General features: G+C 37.0%; 6 protein-coding genes across 7 annotated transcripts in view; 3 read left to right on the top strand and 3 right to left on the bottom strand.

The window, feature by feature from the left end:
* The first annotated feature begins 88 nt into the window (after positions 1-88).
* Positions 89-3,116, top strand: Nop60b (dyskerin pseudouridine synthase 1 Nop60B). The gene is made up of 8 exons (XM_076797998.1): positions 89-217; positions 571-695; positions 784-1,116; positions 1,202-1,612; positions 1,695-1,815; positions 1,933-2,171; positions 2,251-2,484; positions 2,546-3,116. The coding sequence occupies exons 1-8, from the start codon at positions 205-207 to the stop codon at positions 2,621-2,623; spliced, it is 1,554 nt and encodes a 517-aa protein (XP_076654113.1). The 5' UTR covers positions 89-204; the 3' UTR covers positions 2,624-3,116.
* Positions 3,117-3,337: 221 nt separating this feature from the next.
* On the bottom strand, positions 3,338-5,179 carry Rpn11 (regulatory particle non-ATPase 11). Its single transcript, XM_076798003.1, has 6 exons — positions 5,036-5,179; positions 4,730-4,852; positions 4,391-4,540; positions 4,030-4,293; positions 3,700-3,966; positions 3,338-3,615 (listed from the first exon to the last, which is right to left on the bottom strand). Exons 2-6 carry the CDS (start codon positions 4,820-4,822, stop codon positions 3,454-3,456), a joined length of 936 nt encoding a protein of 311 aa, XP_076654118.1. The 5' UTR covers positions 4,823-4,852; positions 5,036-5,179; the 3' UTR covers positions 3,338-3,453.
* A 5-nt stretch (positions 5,180-5,184) lies between these two features.
* LOC143359779 (COX assembly mitochondrial protein homolog) lies at positions 5,185-6,563 on the top strand. The gene is made up of 3 exons (XM_076798004.1): positions 5,185-5,314; positions 5,937-6,041; positions 6,124-6,563. The coding sequence occupies exons 1-3, from the start codon at positions 5,251-5,253 to the stop codon at positions 6,330-6,332; spliced, it is 378 nt and encodes a 125-aa protein (XP_076654119.1). The 5' UTR covers positions 5,185-5,250; the 3' UTR covers positions 6,333-6,563.
* Positions 6,483-8,501, bottom strand: Tsen2 (tRNA splicing endonuclease subunit 2). 2 transcript variants are annotated; one of them, XM_076798001.1, is made up of 5 exons: positions 8,282-8,501; positions 7,985-8,165; positions 7,057-7,909; positions 6,802-6,962; positions 6,483-6,718 (listed from the first exon to the last, which is right to left on the bottom strand). In XM_076798001.1, exons 2-5 carry the CDS (start codon positions 8,150-8,152, stop codon positions 6,554-6,556), a joined length of 1,347 nt encoding a protein of 448 aa, XP_076654116.1. In that variant the 5' UTR covers positions 8,153-8,165; positions 8,282-8,501; the 3' UTR covers positions 6,483-6,553. The 2 variants fall into 2 exon arrangements, with proteins under 2 accessions (XP_076654116.1, XP_076654114.1); XM_076797999.1 differs by having other exon boundaries at positions 7,985-8,169; positions 8,282-8,500.
* Positions 8,502-8,800: 299 nt separating this feature from the next.
* Miga (mitoguardin) overlaps positions 8,801-18,203 on the top strand; it is a 44,267-nt gene continuing 34,864 nt past the window's right edge. Inside the window, exons 1-3 of the mRNA XM_076797933.1 lie at positions 8,801-9,043; positions 9,235-9,385; positions 9,592-9,735. Of these exons, the coding sequence (XP_076654048.1) occupies positions 8,807-9,043; positions 9,235-9,385; positions 9,592-9,735 (532 nt within the window). The 5' untranslated portion in view covers positions 8,801-8,806. The remainder of the gene's footprint in view (positions 9,044-9,234; positions 9,386-9,591; positions 9,736-18,203) is intronic.
* Uzip (beta-pore-forming protein unzipped) overlaps positions 10,887-18,203 on the bottom strand; it is a 32,131-nt gene continuing 24,814 nt past the window's right edge. The window contains exons 2-5 of the mRNA XM_076797928.1: positions 14,826-15,024; positions 13,592-13,974; positions 12,768-13,102; positions 10,887-12,696 (exon numbers count right to left, since the gene is read on the bottom strand). Coding sequence (XP_076654043.1) covers positions 12,201-12,696; positions 12,768-13,102; positions 13,592-13,974; positions 14,826-15,024 — 1,413 coding nt within the window. The 3' untranslated portion in view covers positions 10,887-12,200. The remainder of the gene's footprint in view (positions 12,697-12,767; positions 13,103-13,591; positions 13,975-14,825; positions 15,025-18,203) is intronic.

Here is an 18,203-nt window from a genome sequence, read left to right as displayed (position 1 = left end):
TTCTTCGAGTATTTTGGAACTTTGTACAGCATTAAAACAATTATCAATCTGATGGTTTTATATTATTGAAATATTTATTTTCCACGGTGAATCTATATTGTACGTAGTTCATGACATTAAATCGTAGGAGAACGCATACGCTCCCGCGTGTTTGATGCCCCGCTGGTTTACTCGAGTGCACGTGTCGATTCTACTTGCTTAAAAATGGGAGAAAGTGGTAATTGTTGTTAAATTAATATGTTTTTTATGCTAGTTAATGTAACAGGTACCGTGTTGTGCTTATTAGCTCAACTAAAAATTATTATTCTGTGCATAAAATTGAACAAAGACGTTGTCTTTTTGATGCAAGTGTTGCCTAAGACCGTAGCGGTAAACACGTGTTTCCATGCTCATTAAGAGTCCCGATTAATGATACTACTTTAAGTACAACGTGTTATGCCTGCCATTTGCATTTACATTATGATAAAATTACTTTTCCATGTAAATACATAGACACCGCGCGATATTACTTGCCTCGCGGAGTAAATGTTACGAAAATTCTATAGGTTAACTTTTGCTTCTGTTATGCAGATCAAAGTAAAAAGAAAAGTAAGAAGAAGTCGCTTGGGGAGATGCAAGTGGCGATGAAGTGTGAAATTGAACCTTCCGATGCAGTTGTAAAGCTTGAATACAAGGATTGGCCTCTTTTGTTTAAGGTTTGTAACGCGCCAAACCAATTGTAGTATAAGTATTGTAATGCTTTTCATCGAGGAATGACTGAAAATGAATTGAACGTTATTTCAGAATTTTGATAAACTGCTTACGCGAACAAAACATTTCACTCCCTTAACCAGTGGCTCGACACCATTGCATCGTACTTTATCGGAGTATGTAAAATCTGGATGCATTAATCTCGATAAGCCTTGCAATCCGTCGTCACACGAGGTTGTAGCATGGATAAAGAGAATTTTAAAAGTAGAAAAGACTGGTCATTCTGGTACATTAGATCCTAAAGTGTCCGGCTGTTTAATAGTATGTATCGATAGAGCAACTAGATTAGCTAAATCACAACAATCCGCTGGGAAAGAATACGTTGCAGTCTTTAAATTACACTCTGCTCCTGAAAGTCTACAGAAGGTAATCGTAGTATTTCATGCATCAGAATACTCAATACGAATTACTAGTTCTCTTGAACTAAATTAATATTGTACGATTGGTCTAGGTGAGTCAAGCGCTAGAGAAATTAAGAGGTGCATTGTTTCAACGGCCCCCCCTTATATCTGCAGTGAAGCGTCAGCTTCGTGTTAGGACAGTCTATGATAGTTGGTTCCTGGACTACGATGACGAACGAAATATGGGAGTGTTCAAAGTTAGCTGCGAGGCTGGTTCTTATATCAGAACTATCTGTGTTCACCTTGGCCTCTTCTTAGGCACTGGTTGTCAAATGCAAGAACTACGTAGAAATCGTTCGGGAGTACAATCCGAGAAAGATGGAATGGTTACAATGCACGATATACTCGACGCTCAATGGTTATATGAAAACCATGGAGATGAGTCATATTTGAGGAGAGTGATCAAACCTCTGGAGGCTCTTCTTGTAAATCATAAAAGGATTATCGTAAAAGATAGCGCGGTATGTATTCCTGTTTCATTCTTAACAGTAAAATTGATAAAGAAACATGCCTGTATAAACATCTATGCAATTACATCGATAGGTAAATGCTATTTGCTATGGAGCTAAAATTATGCTGCCCGGTATACTGATGTACGATGATGGCATAGAATTGAACCAGGAAATTGTAATAGTAACAACTAAAGGCGAAGCTATAGCACTTGGTAAATAGATTTTCAAAGTAATATAGCAAAGCCGCACATTATTTGTAGCTGACTTAAAACATATTTAAGTATTCTCGCTTTTACAGCATAACTAAGTAACTAATTTGATTTTTGCAGGCATAGCATTAATGACATCTCCTACAATGACCACTTGCGATCATGGTGTAGCCGCAAAAATAAAAAGAGTTATTATGGAAAGGGATGCATATCCAAGAAAATGGGGTCTGGGACCCAAAGCATCTGTTAAAAAGCGTATGATCGTCGAAGGAAAATTAGATAAATACGGGAAACCAAATGAGAATACACCTGCAGATTGGTTGTCTAATTATACAGACTTCTCTACAAATGCAGTTAAGGTAATCATTATATGTTCGCTTTTTTCCCTATAAGTGGGTTTCTACAAAATGAAGTAAATAAAATTTTATTCTTTCTCAGACTGAAGAGAATGGTGTTGCTGATGCCGCTGCGAAAAAACGAAAATGGGAAGAAACAGTAGCGCCAGCTCCGGCAGATGACTCGATAAAAGAAGAAAAGGTTGAAGATCCAGAGACAGTGTCACCCAAAGAAAAAAAGAAAGAAAAGAAAGACAAAAAAAAGAAAAAGAAGAAAGACAAGACAGAATCCGAAGCAGACGAATCAGTAGCAATGAGCACTGAAGGCACAATCGAGGTAAAGTTATTTGAAACTTTGCTGAAAAGCATAGAATATTGACTAATATTTTTCTTTATAGGAAACGTCGTTTAAGGAAGAGAAGAAGAAGAAGAAGAAAAAGAAAGAGAAAGATCAAGAAGCCCCAACTTCAAGTTGAAAACAATGTAATTGTTTACAGAGCATAATGATCGTTCCATAAATTTACAGAAGAAACACGTGATCTTGTTCATTCAAGAACGCAATCTTCAACATAGAGACCATTACAACAAATAAATCTGATTTTACAGGATTTAATTTTTAGAGGAATTTATCTTCTTTGATATGTATTTTCCACTGTATTAGGTTGAAGAGAATATGTATTTTATATGTCTGTAAACTTGTACAGATCGTAAAGCAAACTATTAACATTTAGCAACTACTTAGATTGTACTTTAAAACTTAACTTACAGTAATACTGTATTATTTTTTACGAATGGAGAAGTAAAATTAAAATAAATATTACTGTTAGAAGTTAAGTTTTCTTGCTGAAGGTGTATAATGATACGATGTATGAATTTTGTATCGGCACATGTACATAGTGAATGATCCTCCTTTTGCAAATTGTCTAAATACTTTGCAAATACGATGAAATATTTCTATATAATCTTAAATACGACACTATTTTTTTAATTCCCGATAATGTGCAACATCTCGAAACATCCAAATTCTATATCACCTAACATTATCATTCTACGCTAGCATTTATTTCAGACATGTATGTTTCGTTAAATGTAGTGTCTGAACGTCCGTGAAACTTTACGAATACTTTAAATAAAAATATATAAATATGTATTTATAGATTTTTTAATCTGTTCAATTTAAACAAAAAATATACCAAAAACATTTGTGTATTGCATCCACTATTTCTGGGTACAGATTACGAACACATATTTTAAAAAGATGTATATATTTTTAATAGTATATTGCGAATGTTGTTTTAAGAAATAGTTATTTGAATACAACGGTATCGAGCATAGCTCCCAAACATTGAACAATGTTTGCAGTCATGAGTGTGTCCACTTTCTCTTCTAAATGTCGTTTTGGATCCTGTTTGCCCACGTTCTTTATAGCTAATTGTTCCGGCGTCATTTTTTCTTCGTCTTCTAACGCCTGTAAATCAGAATTCCAAAATTTATCATGTATATATTTTTGAAAATGTTTAATTTCATCCTGAACATATTTTGAATACTTTACCTTATTATAATTCTTGGCAAGTTCAAGCATTTCAGACACAATGTTTTCATTGAGCCTACTGTGTTCGGAATATTCGGCAAGTGTAAGACCGTCCATCCATGTTTTCTTGTGTAGATTTAATAGCATTTTCTGTTCTAATTCATTTTTGCGATAGTTGATGCTAATGCTATAATAATGACGATTTAAACCATGAATTAAAGCTTGAACAGAATGTTTCTGTAGATGACCTAAATTGGACGTGGTTTGTCGAGGTTCTTGTCCCAAAACCTGTAATACATCACAGTTAAGCACGTTCGTGAATTAAAAACTGATCTAATAAGAAATAATTACCATCATGTTTGGATTAATTAGTCTAAATGCGTCGATAACAACTTTTCCTTTCACAGACTGTATAGGATCGATTACAACAGCCACTGCTCTTTCACTAAGAGCTTCGAAAGATTGCTGTGTATTGATATCTACACCCGACAACCAGCAACCGAATCCTGGATGGGAATGATACCATCCTACAACCATTTCTGGTCTACCAGTTTGTTTAAGCATCTCTAACATTTTCGCTTGAAATACTGGGTCGACTGCTTCTACACTGACTCCCTAAGTGTATAAAAGAGAGTACAATTATAAACAAATTGTAAATTCAAAATTGGACATCTCATATGCAACAACCTAATAAAACAATATTTGTTCTTACAGTTCCTGTTTGAGGCATAGCGAATACATCAATGACACGAACAGTGTAATCATCAACAAATTCTCCAAGCATCAATCCCATCACTTCCATAGGTACACCAGCCCGACCATGTTTAAGCATTTTTAAAAGTGCTAACGATGATATGTACACCTAGAAATATTTGAATAATAATACATTAACAATTCTTTCATTATTTATTAGATAGACTACTATGTTGTTTTACTCTTCAGAACTTCTGTTACACGTTTCACTATCATTATTTGATAGGAGAAATACTTTTAAAAATTAAGTGATCAGCAATACATGTTAATACGAGTTAATAAATAAAATTAATTTTACCTGCTCAGCGGTGTCAACAACCGGGGCATCCGATGAAGGAGATCCTTGATTCACACCTGACATACATCCGCCTAATCTCAAAAGCCGTTCCATTCTTGTTAACTTTTTATTTCTGAACCGTTTCTGAAAATATTAAGAATGTACATAATCGTGGTCCAACGATAAAAAAACATACCAATTGTTAATTAAACAGTCGCGTTTAACGTACATACGTCTTCGGTGAGGTTAAGTTTGTCACTTACGCGTAAAGAAATCTTTCAAATCATTTTAAAAATATTAAATTTCTGTACTATTTTCTTTCCTTACCTATTATATTATATCTTCGACTGTAAATAATATGATTTATCGCTTTCTACACTATCAAACAACTTTTGTCTACGCTTTTCGAACCAGTGTATTGACAACTCTCAAATGTGCACACTCATGAGCGCGGCCTATAGGGACTGACCACTGACTTACCGTTTACAGACTTCACAGACTTTCCCAATGAGGACAGCAGTAGCAGTGAATGCGCAATAATCATGGACGATAAATTACAATATTCGTTGCTTTCTCCGAAATTGAGTCAAGGGCCGCATAATTTAGGTAATTTTGAAAAAATAATATACTAAACAAAAAGAGTAAATATGCAAAGCGAAAATTAAGTTAAACTTCATTCACGATGAAATGAGGTTATGAAGTTTTGTAGGTTATGAAGGTGTAAGTTTACTGGAATTGAAATTTTTAACGAGCGTTTTAATCATTTCCTTGAAGGATATTCGCTTTGAAATATGCTATGTATTTTTAAACCGATCACGCCCGGTTTAACTGTAATTTTGAAGATATTTTTTATAACAACTATGTTTACAAAAAGGATTTTTGGCAACTCGAAAGTTATGATATAAAATTTTTAAAAACCCAAATCCAACCCAGATCATAAATTCTTCTCGCAAATTTTGTTTGTCCCTAGAAAGAACCTGTTTTTAGAACTTTAGGGAAATGGAATAGAAGTTTTGAAAATTACAGGGAGTGACACGAAAATAGTAAAAACATTCTTCGCAACATTTTTTATCTTAAATTTCGAGTACTGAAAATCTATTTGCAAAATTTCAGCCAAATCGAACGTGACCAGTCCTCGGAAATACAACCCTAAACGATAGTATAGATGACATGTAAACGATTTTATAAATATTATTGGCATTGTACTTTGTTTAGACATATTTTATAGGTGATCCTAATGATACAACGTTAAGGAGAGTAGAGATAGATGTACTTATACCGCAATTAATGCGAGAGAAAGCAAGAACAGAAAAATGTCAGACAGAAGTTCAGGGTAATATCATTGTAGAAAATAATTGTTATACGTGTATTTAAACAGATTATATATTATTGTTGTCCATATGCTTCATTTGTAGAATTTTCAAAATGTTGTGCGGATAATAATGTCTTGATGGTCGTTAAATGTAGAAATCAAAATTCTGCTTTAAAATCATGCCTGACAAAATGGTACACCAACGAAAAGTTCAAAGAAGAATGCACGCAACAATATTTAAATGAAAGAAGAAAATTTCGATCGACTGGTATACCTAATAAATCAAGATTCTCACAATTAAAGTCCTCATAAATTTTATTGTTCTTTAACAAATGATAGCTTAGATATATATTATAATTTTGTAATGTACAAGTAACAAATAATCGTTTTATGAGTTATTACCTCCTGTTTAATCAAGTTACCAGCTTCTTTTTACAACAAGAAAAAAAATTGTAAAAACTAAAAAAAATGTATCCCAGAGCTACGATGTAGATGCATTATTTGAAAAATTAATAAACACGTTCCACATACTGTTACCACGAATCATAATCAGCATCATCTTCATCTCTATTATTTTTGGGATTCCACCTTCTCCACAATAGTTCTCTTACGGAAAACTCGGATAAAGTATCCACGCAAAGTGAGTTTGAACTTTGCAAAACCGAAGATGGCCATAATACTTGAGCGAATAATATTTCCTAAATTAAGAAGACAAACTATAGTTTCAGGTAGCTTTTATTTAAGAAAGAAATACAACAAGAAACCAGTGTAAATTCATTACCTTTGCCGCAGTCTCAGATAATCGTTCTAATCCAAATAAATTATTCCATGTTGGTTTATGCATAGACTTACTTTCATCTCTGATTAATGAATCTCCATCTACAACGTCCACTATAACAATGTACGACGCATGATAAAACGGTGGTCCTTGTTTATACAACACTGAAATATTAAAATTCGTTATTTGCAAGTATACTTCACTGTTTGATTCTTCGCTTAATTAATAGTTAATAAAGTACACTGGATTGATACTAACAAAAGTCTCCACCATATTTTAATCCAGGCTTTACAACCCATCCTTTGCTCCGAAAATAGTGATATACAACATATTTCTGTACAAAACTTTTATCAGTTTTACAAAAGAAATTCCAAGCACTATCAATGTCTAATAAATTACCATCAAAGTCTATTAGATTTAAACATCCTAAGCCATATAAAAGGAAGAATGTTTCTTCAAATGTAAGATGAAGAGTTTCTTGTACAGGAAAACTTTCGTTTTCAACCTTGGGCTTTATATTTTTTAAATAGTTTTCGGTCTCCGAGTCGCTGTCTGGCAAGATAAGTAATTTGTTTTGAACATCGGTATCGTCGTTAGTGGTACATAAATCTCCTTTAAAATCAAATGATTCTAAATAATAGGACTCTTCATTCTCTTCACTTTCAATAGAGGCTTTAACGTTACTTTCGGTACCTTCAGACTTTTCATTAATACTTTTGTTTACAATGACACATACATCATCTTCTCTTGTAGAATCAAGACTTATTTGACTAATTTCTATCTCCTTATCGGACGACTTATCATCTTCTTGATTTTTGCCAGAAGGATTGATGTTCGTATCTATTTCAATTATGTCCGGTGTATGTTCAATTTCTAAACTTTTTAAAGAAGTTTCTTCATCTTCGAGGTCTACGATACTAGAGGGTTCACATTTGTTTTCTTCTGAATTGATATCTTTATTATTATTTGATCCTATACTAAGTTCATTGAATTGTTTTACCCAATTTTGTCTGCGCACCCACTGTCTGTTTCTTATAACAGGAGGTGCTCCGTATCGTGCTTTTCCAAACGAAGGAAAACCACGCGATAGTGAGCCTTTGCCAAAGTATCCCTAAGCAAACAAATTAATTTCGATAAAATGTACCTATGCTTGCATGTTAAACATATGCTAATAAGTTATGGTTACCATGGAATGCACAGCAGCAATTTCATTTGGATTAATTATACATGATCCTACTTCTGTGAGGTAAGCAGTGTAAGTTACCCACTCATTTTTGTCACCTATCACAATTGGGAACAGTGGCTGTTCTTTTACTTTAATCCGTCGTTTCTTCTTTGGTTCCCGTAAGTTCATGTTGTTATTGTTTCTAACTAGTGAGTAAGATTATATTTTACAATTATGCATTACCAGTTCCTACTTGGCAAATGCAACAGCGGTAGAAAATTTTCAAAATTACTGTAATTTATACAATCTTTTACTTACAACAGTATTTATCTGAAAGAAGTGTCTCTAAGTTTCCTAATAAAGAAAAACGATATGATCCTATTTCTTACATAGTTTATTTATGTTTTTCTAAAATTTTTGATTTTGCATTACTAAAGAGAAGGTATTTTCTGACATGAGTGTAGTTTGGTGATAATAACGCCTCCAGTGGCGGAATTTCGAAGGTCGGTTAAGGTGTCCATACAGCCACAGACGAGGTATAGGAGTAGACCAATCACCATATGGGGTTTCGTGTCTCACGATCTGAAATATCGACATCGTTAACAACAACTAGATTTCTTACGCCCTCTACTCTGACGAACGATAAATGTTGCAACTAGATCCATGAGAACCTTAGACCATACCTATAATAAATGATAAAGATGCGACTCTGAACTCCATACACGAGTACAGCCTACAGTGTAGGGTTTTTCTTTCGGTTTCCCACAAACTTTCTGAGACACCCTCTATATGTCAGTGTCGTAAGACACTGAAACTGTACAGTTTGATAGTTGCAGGTCTTGTATGAACACAGTAATAGGTTATGCTTTGAATATTTGCCGCACAAACGAATCCCATTGCAGTGTTCTTTTCAAAATTAATGTTGCTCTTTGTGGGCTACCGTCCGTAAATCCCTGTTTCTACAAGTTTCTAACGAAGATATTTGCAATGTCCATCTTTAACGCCCGGCAGTTTTTGGATGCATTGTATAAACGTTACATAATTTCACTGCCATCGATACATTTATCGAGAACACAAAAAGCAAGTATCCCTATTTGAGGTTAGAATAAATATATTTACATTCGATAATTTCAACATTACATAATATTGAAGAATGATATTATACGTTCATTTAATTATGTTTTCGTTGTTGGTCGTCTCTGGAACTTTCTGTACACACATTAGAACGTTTGCTCCAATTCGATAGTTTTTTACTGACTTGTATTTTGCAGATTTTTATTATCTGTTTAACTGGAGGATCATTGCTACTGGGAGGCTTGGCACAGTTTTTAAAAAGACGGAGAAGGCATCCTCGTCCTCCTTCGAGGAGACCCTTGAGAGATTTAAAGCAAAGATTTGCAAACACAAAGAATTCTAACTTTGGTAATTTATCAATACATCGTATGAAATTCTATGTAGATATTATGCACATTTTATATAGTATTAAGTTCGAAACTTTTTCCGTTTAAGTCATAAGTAATTCTGTTAAAAATTTTTATCTGTAGCAATTTGAGATATTACAATTAATATGGATTTACTATAGTCGATTTCTATTATCTAGAATAGTCATGTTTTTGTCATGTTGGTAGATGCAGTGTCACAAGCATCGTGGGCAAGAAGAAGCGAGGCAAGCAGTAGGAGTCACATAAGTGATCGAGTATCGCTTATATCTTCTGTTCCAGGAGGTCCAGATGGAGACGTTACGCTTACTCCACAACAGTACGGTGTACTTGGTAAGTCAGCATCTTATATTAGTACATAAATCTTGTAGTAATTTTGTAAGAATGTAGTAATTGTAATTTTAAACGATTAAACTATTTGATTCAGTTGTGTACATAATATTCTGCATTAAAAGTTAAGGATGAGGAGGTAATGATCATGATGAATACTCAGATTCATCGGTTCATTCACTTTTTTATTTATTCTGATTGAAGAATTGGTTTGTCATTCTTGGAAGGAATATCATATGTGTATGGGGCATTTGATCAAATTTTATTTAAGAAAGAAAACAATATAATGTGCATCGTTTAACATAAAAAGAGATTGTGTTGTGCATGCATTCATAAATTATTCAAGGCTGAGTACATTTTTACATACATATATGTATATAGTATATATATTTACATGATAATGTACAGATATAGATTATTCACAAATAACATGTTTGTTCAATGCAGATAGTCATAGAAGCTAAGGACAGTTTTTGGCATTGCTAAATTTAGTTATTTCCACTGTAGTTTTTATTTAATATCTTCTCAAGGGTATACAGAAGTATCAAGAAGCAACTTAAACATAAGCAGTAATACTTTGCATCTGAATATAGACTGTTTTCTATGCCTTCAATCATTTCATTCATAAGTTGCTTCCGAAGACGTATTATTCTTTCAGCGTCCGTTACATTACATATTATTCATAGTGAGAAAATATTGCCCACAATATCAAACATCGTATTATCTTGCATTTTCTATCTATCATTTTCTTCTGTTTCTCATTTATACGCACAACGTTCTAAAACTCGCCTGTCACTATCTCCCAACAAATTACTGCCCTCTATGACAATTAACAAATTATTCAACAGAATATGTCACAATCATATTACATCTACATAAAATTTCATTGGATATCACAATATTGTGATTAGGCTTACCTTGATGCATACTCTTACAAACTTATCTGGACAATTTGTTTCTGTTCAAGGTGAATTTCATGTTACTTTGATAGGTACTACAATAGAATAAAATATACGATAATTATACAGTATCGATATCGGTATCAGGCGAAAACTATTAAATGGTTAAATAAGTGTACAACAATTATGCCTAGCAAGAATGTGGAAACATGTTATGTACATACCAATGGTTCAAGTAAAAATGATCGAAAATACAAGAATATATGAAAATATCATTTCTTTTGTCAATGTGCTTTCAAACAAAGCACGTTTAAATTAAACGCAAAAATTAAATAAGTCCATATTTCTCTTTGACTTATCAAAGAAAGTATACCTTAAAAATTATTAACGCATCTATACAAAATTAAAATACTGCATTCCTCTTCCGTTACAATTTCCATTAATAGTACTCTTCTAGGAATCTGCAAGCCCTATCACTTTACCTGGGAGACAGATGGGTACAGAAAATTCTATAAGTTGCATTGAATTTACAACGAAGCGTTAATTATTTAAGAATTTATGAAGTTTCGTTCATTATTACTCAGACTCTGTACATGGTTAAATTCTTGGCTCGTTTTTTGGCTCGTTCTCTCGGCTCATCCTTGTGATTACTTAGCTTCCGTTTCTATTAGTCTTACACTGCAAATCCTATGAAATTTACATCAGTCACGTAAACGATATTAAAATAGCTTTGGAAAATAGTTGTACCCATCTACCTGTTATCTACGTATTCTTACTTGCTATGCCATTATAAATCTTACAATTTTCTAAAATTATACTGCAATCTCAAAAATATATCGTAGCCGCGTTAACTCTCACATCTCTTTATCCTTCATTGTCGTTTTTACTCCCCTGATCTCATTTATATAAGCTAGTTGTCCGAGACAATACCTGCCGTAATTCTAATTCTTCTCGAATCGAACCTTCAAAGTAGATGTCCATTCGTTTCAAAGCTTTTCATTCAAGGTCCTTCTAGAGGGTGTGTCTAGATTTACACTTTGCAAAGGCATAAAATAGATTAGCTGGAGAATCGTTTCCACAGCGGAATTAGTAAAGACGGAATGTCGTAGTTTACATTCAGTTATTCAACAATAAAGGTAATGTTAACGAATCTTCTGTTAACATTTACATTGGCTGCGATCGCTTGTACTCAACATTGTCATGAGACTAGCTCATCATTAAGGTATTTCTTTAATATCCTAAACGTGTATATATATATATTTTTATGTATATATATATAATTTAATATATTATATTATAAATTATATATATATATATTAAATATCAAGTTTTCTCGAAAGGCAAGCATATGTCAGCGCTGACATCACAGCCCGACAGTCAGCGATTTAACCAAGGAGCTTTATTTCGTGCCATAAATTGCTATGTACGAAATTACAGCAACATCATCAATTTTTTTCAATTTCTTTTCTTTGTTTTTCTTTTTTTGTTGTTTTTGTTATATATCTTTCTTCAATATTGCTCTACGAATATATTACTATTGCAACTTAGGGCTTCTTAGGAGACGTACTTTCACGTGATTCTATGGACGATGATCGTTAGTAGAGGTATAAATATAATGTTTAATGTATGCAAACATGTTCCAGAGTGGGCATCTTCGACTTTGTTCTTAAGCGATAAGGGACCACCGTCGTCGCTTTGCATATTCGACATATCCGATTTCTTTGGCGGTATTATCATGTTTTCATCGTGGTCTTCGTTATCCACATCCGGTTTACGCGATTCCTTAATATATTCCTGCGGCGTTGTAGTGGTGGTTGCTTCTGTAGTGGGCGGTATAGTGGTAGTAGGAACTAAGCTATAATTACTTAAAAAGTAAATAGGTCCGAATACTGGAGTAATATCAAACACGGTTTCTTCTCTACGTATACCGTTGATACCACGGGATCTTGTCTCTCCGTCTTCATAATGAGAGATCAACGTTCCTGAGTAGGGTACCTCCATATCAGTATAATTAGCTTTCAGAGTAACATTCAGTCCGGTGCCAGGCTCCAAAAATATTTCCACCCTGCAAAGGACATCGGAATTAGAAAGATCATCCGGAACAATTCTGGAGGAATATGCACGGATAACACTTACGTGTACACATCGCTGCGATTACTTTTCTCCATCGTTCCCCACATTATCTTTGGCAAAATTGTTCCATTCGTTAAAGAGATTGATGTAATTAGGCCCTTCAAGATAGCATGACCCTGTCCCCAGTACACGGAGTATTCGTACGTATACCCAAACGCTTCTGCCATAATTTCACCTTTCTCTCCATTATTAGCAATCGTTGCCTCCCCCAATATACGGGGTATACGCTTGATTGCTCGCTTTTTAGGCCAATGCAATTTAACCCTCGTCAGATTGTAATATATTGGCTCGGTTTCGACCAGAACGTCACCAGACTTTGCAGACCCCTCTATGCCATCCTGTGGTACAAAAATAATACTCGATTAATATCCCCTCTTTCGGTAACGCTCTTAAATTTCTATCCAAGCTTACGAACAATTTCCGTCTACATAATAATCCTAAAAAGAGTGATCATTAGACAGCGGATTTGATGCGCTTATGACAAAAATGAGTAGGCGTAATTCAATCCAGTAAAAACATTATATCATTCCCAACTTAATGAACATGTACAAAGAAAATCAATTTCTATTTCACTCCAGTTTGTTGCGATTCGGATAGAACGTTCTTATTTTGCATGAACGTCCGCTGTCCAATGATTACGATGGTCTACAAACGAATTGCACCAGGGTAGATTAAGGAGCGTTCAGAGTCGACGACTTCTAAAGTAGAATTGAATCATTGTCAGTAGGTGAAGCGTTAACACTGGACGGACCCTTAACGTTCCCAAGTGCGGCTTTGTGTTTCGCTAGTCAAAGGGGTAAACACCGCGCGGCACAGCAATTACTTACGTCTCTCACGTAGCTGATAGAGCCGAAGTTGTCGTGCGAATTCAAGGTTCCGATATAATGGGTGTACCTCGGCTGGTCGTCCCCGTTGTCTTTGTCATTGTTGCGAACCCCGTGACGAGCGACGAACATCTTTTCCGTGGCCACCGCTCCTATGGGAGTCGGCTTGTATTTGTCCCAGTGCTCCCAGTTGACGCGGGCGGCATTGTCGACGTTCTCGAGCAGTTCGTATTTGTCGTACGACTTGACGCTGCCGTGAATCGTCACCGTGCATCGTTTCTCGTCGCCTTTCTGGCTACCGGCTACCCAGACCGTCGTGTGCAAAACCCGGCACACGTACAGGGGCTTCTTTCTCTCCGATTTATCCGCCTGGTTGTGCGAGTCGTCTGCGAAAATATTCGCACAATCGTTTAAAAACAAACACGCAAACAGAAACGCGCGTCTAGACTCCCGTGGGACAAGACAATCGCGATATTCAAGCTTATCCAGACGGAACACGGGAAAACCAGCTCTGTCCCATTAGGCGGGTACGACGTTTCGTTCGGTCCGGTTGGCACCACTGCAGGAGGAACGCTCCACAGCTACAACCACCGAGACCCTCGAAACGACGGATCTCAGATCATTTTTCTTTTACAATTCGCAATGTCATAGATGTATTTTCTCGAGAAATTGTTTGGCATACGGTTACCATAATAATTCTATTAAATTTAACTAAATTCAATCCTGACATTACTACAAACAGCGACTCTTATTAATGTTCGGACACTCTTAAAAAGACGATAACTTTGTTGATATTGGACCATATGACTTGAAAATATTTTGTAAAACTGCAATTCTTTTTTTTTTTTAATTTTTGAAAAATGTTACTTGCCGTTTTATTAGAATGTCTTTACTACTCGGATCTGTGCAGAAGAAATTTTTAATGTTTAAACGGTGAAGCAAGTTTTTATATGTAAAAATTGATCTCGCGTCAAATATTCATTTAGAAAGACGCTCGCGCGAAGATAGATTTACCAGAAAAATGACTGAAGCTGTCCGTTGCATGGGCATTTACAAAGTCAAAGCGGTTTCCTCGTGCGGTGCTGCCAACCGTAATTGCAAAAGCAGAACAGGCCTAATACCAACGCGCTAACAGCCAGAGGTTTTCCGCTTCCGCTTCCGATTGCGATCGTTTTCGACGCTTGCAGGTTTGAACAAACGATTGACATGAATTATTTTTGACCTCAGTTGAACGCACCTTCGGTTTCCTCGATCTCGAAGCCACCGATCACTATTTCCCTCGACGGATCATAGTGCGCACGCGGCAGCCAGTTCAGGGTAGTTGAGGTGACCAGTTGATTATACTTTGACCGAATGTGCACACTGTTGTCGGCATTGGCCAGGAGCAACGATAGACCGAGGAGTCCGAGGGCAAGGTACACTCTTTGCCAAGACATCTGAAAACGTAACGATCGTGTTCGTTGAAAGAGAGAGGGAGAGAAAGAGCGAGAGATAGCGAGTACAGGGACACGTCGACAGGCCTAATTCAGAGGTAACATAAAACGTCCTCGCTTCTAGTGGGAGTAATATGTGAACGGCTTTTAACACTGTATCCGCAATTCGCGACGATTGGCGAGAGTTCGATGTGGCCTGTCTGTGTGCGAAGCACGCCGATGGGCGTCTAGTTCCCTGAACGAATACGGAAAAATATCCCTCGAGATCTCGAGCATGCGTCGTGTGCCCGTTGCCGAACTTTTCATATATATCGAGCAAATTAACCGCACGACAGCGTGAAAGAGAGAACACACTGTCTCACCGCTCTTCTCCTTAACCGAAGACATCTCTCCGGCTGGCAAGAGAAAATTACACGAGTTGCGTAATATTTCACCGGCGTTTCAGCGACCTTAACTTTTGTAACAGTAGTACCGCTCTTTGTGATTATGTTTCTTGCTTACAGAGCGTAACTTTAACACAGCCCCGAGTATAACTGGATCTTGCTCGGGCTTGCTTTCGCAGTTAACGTCGAGAGTAAATTCAGCAGATGGTTTTCTTTTTTTTTTTTCTCTCTCATTAATGCCTCAAGGATGCTCCAACTGAAACGGATTAAAACCCCGATGGAGAGAGAAAAAAAGGGTTTCGTTATTTTGCACGTGGTTGCACGCTAAATAAATTAATAAGAGTTTTAGTATTGTTGGAAGAGGGTGTACATTTACGGATGACTTGTTTCCCTGGGAATTTGCCCGACCATTAACGGTAGCGCTATGCTGCGCGCTAGTTACTTCGTGGCGTACCCGGTATACCTTTTGCCTCAGTTACCGTAACGGTTCCGTGGCGTATCCGTTTACGTGATAATACACTTATTTTATAACGTTCATGGACCACTGCATCCGCGACTTCCTTTTCACTCGGGAGTTTCTCGGATAGCTGCGGAACCCGGGACCCGGAACGCGTGCACTATGCCGCAATGATTCGTGCCGCTTCGACGCGAGCGCCGTGCGATTTGACGGCAAGAATCATTCGTTCGACTCGCAAAAGTGAAATGTTGCACAGAATTTTCTAAAATCTAAACCGCTTTGCAAATACTTCTACTACAAACGCTGCGCTGCAATTTTCAGCGAAGTCCTTCGCCGTAATTAACGCACCTGTGTAGCTTTCAAACGGCGCAGCTGTTATTTTATTCTTTAAAGTTTCTCTCTGACCGAAGAATTTGTTTGCCACGATTTAACAGCTTCTTCAACTGCGATGATATTTTTTTACAGCCTCCGTTCGAAATTCTCTTTATTCGAACTCGAAAAATTTCGATATCTTATATTGGATACCGGACCAAAAATTGAATTACTGGACCACCGACTAAACAAATGAGCAAAAAGAAAAAGAAACATGCACGTGGCGCCCACGGTATTTGTCTTTCGAATCACAAGCTTTGGGAGCAAAGTATTTTCACCGTCGGATCGGGCTTTTGAATTTGAAATGTACCCGCGCGGCGTTCAGGTGGTTTTTCTCTTGGAACGACCGTTTCCAAGGTAACCCGATGGATAGAAGATGGATGAAAGCGAGTTTACCGATTTTCGGCGCCCGGTGCCGAATCACAAAGACCTTAATCCACAAAGAGTGAAAGAGGACAGAGGTCGCGAAGGAGTAGACTCTCTTTGTTGAAAAGAGCATCATCTGGCCAGCTATTGTTCCCTTAGAGAATATTTTTTGGATCGTCACCGAGATCCCGTTCTCTAAAAATTTCGATGAACGCTCCGATCAAAACGAAGAACTTTCGGTCGCCTTCGTTACGTCGGGAAATTATGAACATTCACGGGAAAGTATTACAAGCGTTCACGATAAAATATCTCGGTTCAAACAGGTTCGATTCGCTCGTACGATTACTCTAAGACGCACTATAACGGCTCATAAATAATTGATTGTTTACGATGACTCGTTGTCATTTATCAGGCAGCTGGAGAACCGTGAGTCATTAGAATGGTACACGCATCGTTACAACTTGTTCTCCAAGATGGAACTTGTACACGACACGAATAACAACAACAACAATAATAATAATAATAATTTCGCAGTGTAATCTCGAAGCTCTGTAATCAAAATCAGCGTTTTCTCAATCGGGAAGGTAAGTATGCTTTGAAACGAAGAAGAGTCGTCGGAGATCAGGTTGCTGGAAAGTTTCCGAGCAAAATGGCGGATTGTTCGGGGAGGACAGGACAGTGTTTCCCTCATCCTTGAAGTGTCTCTCGGCTATCTCGAAACGCGATCCTCGAATGTATCTCAACCGTGAGCGCGTCGAACGCACTTGGTGGCGTCATTCGCCGGTCGTGACGAACCGTTTCCGTTCTGCAGCACAGTTTCCGCGGAAACCGGCACATTGTTCCGTGTACCAATCGAACGGCCAACAAAAACGACTCGATGCCGGCAGATATCGCATTGTCCGCTCCGCGATAGAAGCGTTGACGGTCGGTCGGCCACGTTGAATTAACTGGCAATAAACCAGCCTATCCCCCTCCCCACCCCTTTCCCTGTATACACTCGTTCTAAATCGAAACACGAACGAATCGAGTCCGACGCAATCATCGAACTTGTTCCTCCCCGTTTCAATTTGTTTCGGAGCGGAGCACGTTGCGCGAATGTTTACGATCGGAACAAGAATTTATATCGCTGATCCCCCCCCCCCCCCCCCCCGAGGCTCGATGGAATGTGAGCAATCCTCGTGTCAAGGGTCGGTGTATTTATTTTTGCGCTTATAAAACAACGGAAAAATTTAGGATTAGGAGTATCAGAATATTGAGAGTAATTGATTGGATTATTTACGTAACGATATTGGTAAATATTGTTCTTGTTATTTGTAGTTTAATGTTTGGAGAAACTCCTGCTCGAAAACGGTTACGAGGAAAGTTACGAGGAAAGAAGAAAACTAATTTATGAGGAAAGCAATTTGTTAGAGGCTACAACCCCCTTAAAGGCCAAAGTTCGCCGTGGAAAATAATCGGACACATTTCTGCGTCAAGAGAACGAGGGAACAGAGGATGAATTTTTTAACAAGTCAGGGACAACCCTCACACGTTCCTCGGGGCGACACAACCACCCTTCTGTTTCCAGACACTGTCAAATTATTTGATCTCTTCCTGTCACTTAC

Source organism: Halictus rubicundus, chromosome 12 (assembly GCF_050948215.1).
Source record: "Halictus rubicundus isolate RS-2024b chromosome 12, iyHalRubi1_principal, whole genome shotgun sequence".
Classification (NCBI taxonomy): domain Eukaryota; kingdom Metazoa; phylum Arthropoda; class Insecta; order Hymenoptera; family Halictidae; genus Halictus; species Halictus rubicundus.
The sequence above is the reverse complement of the archived record's forward strand: the minus strand, read 5'-3'. Positions and strand labels throughout refer to the sequence as shown.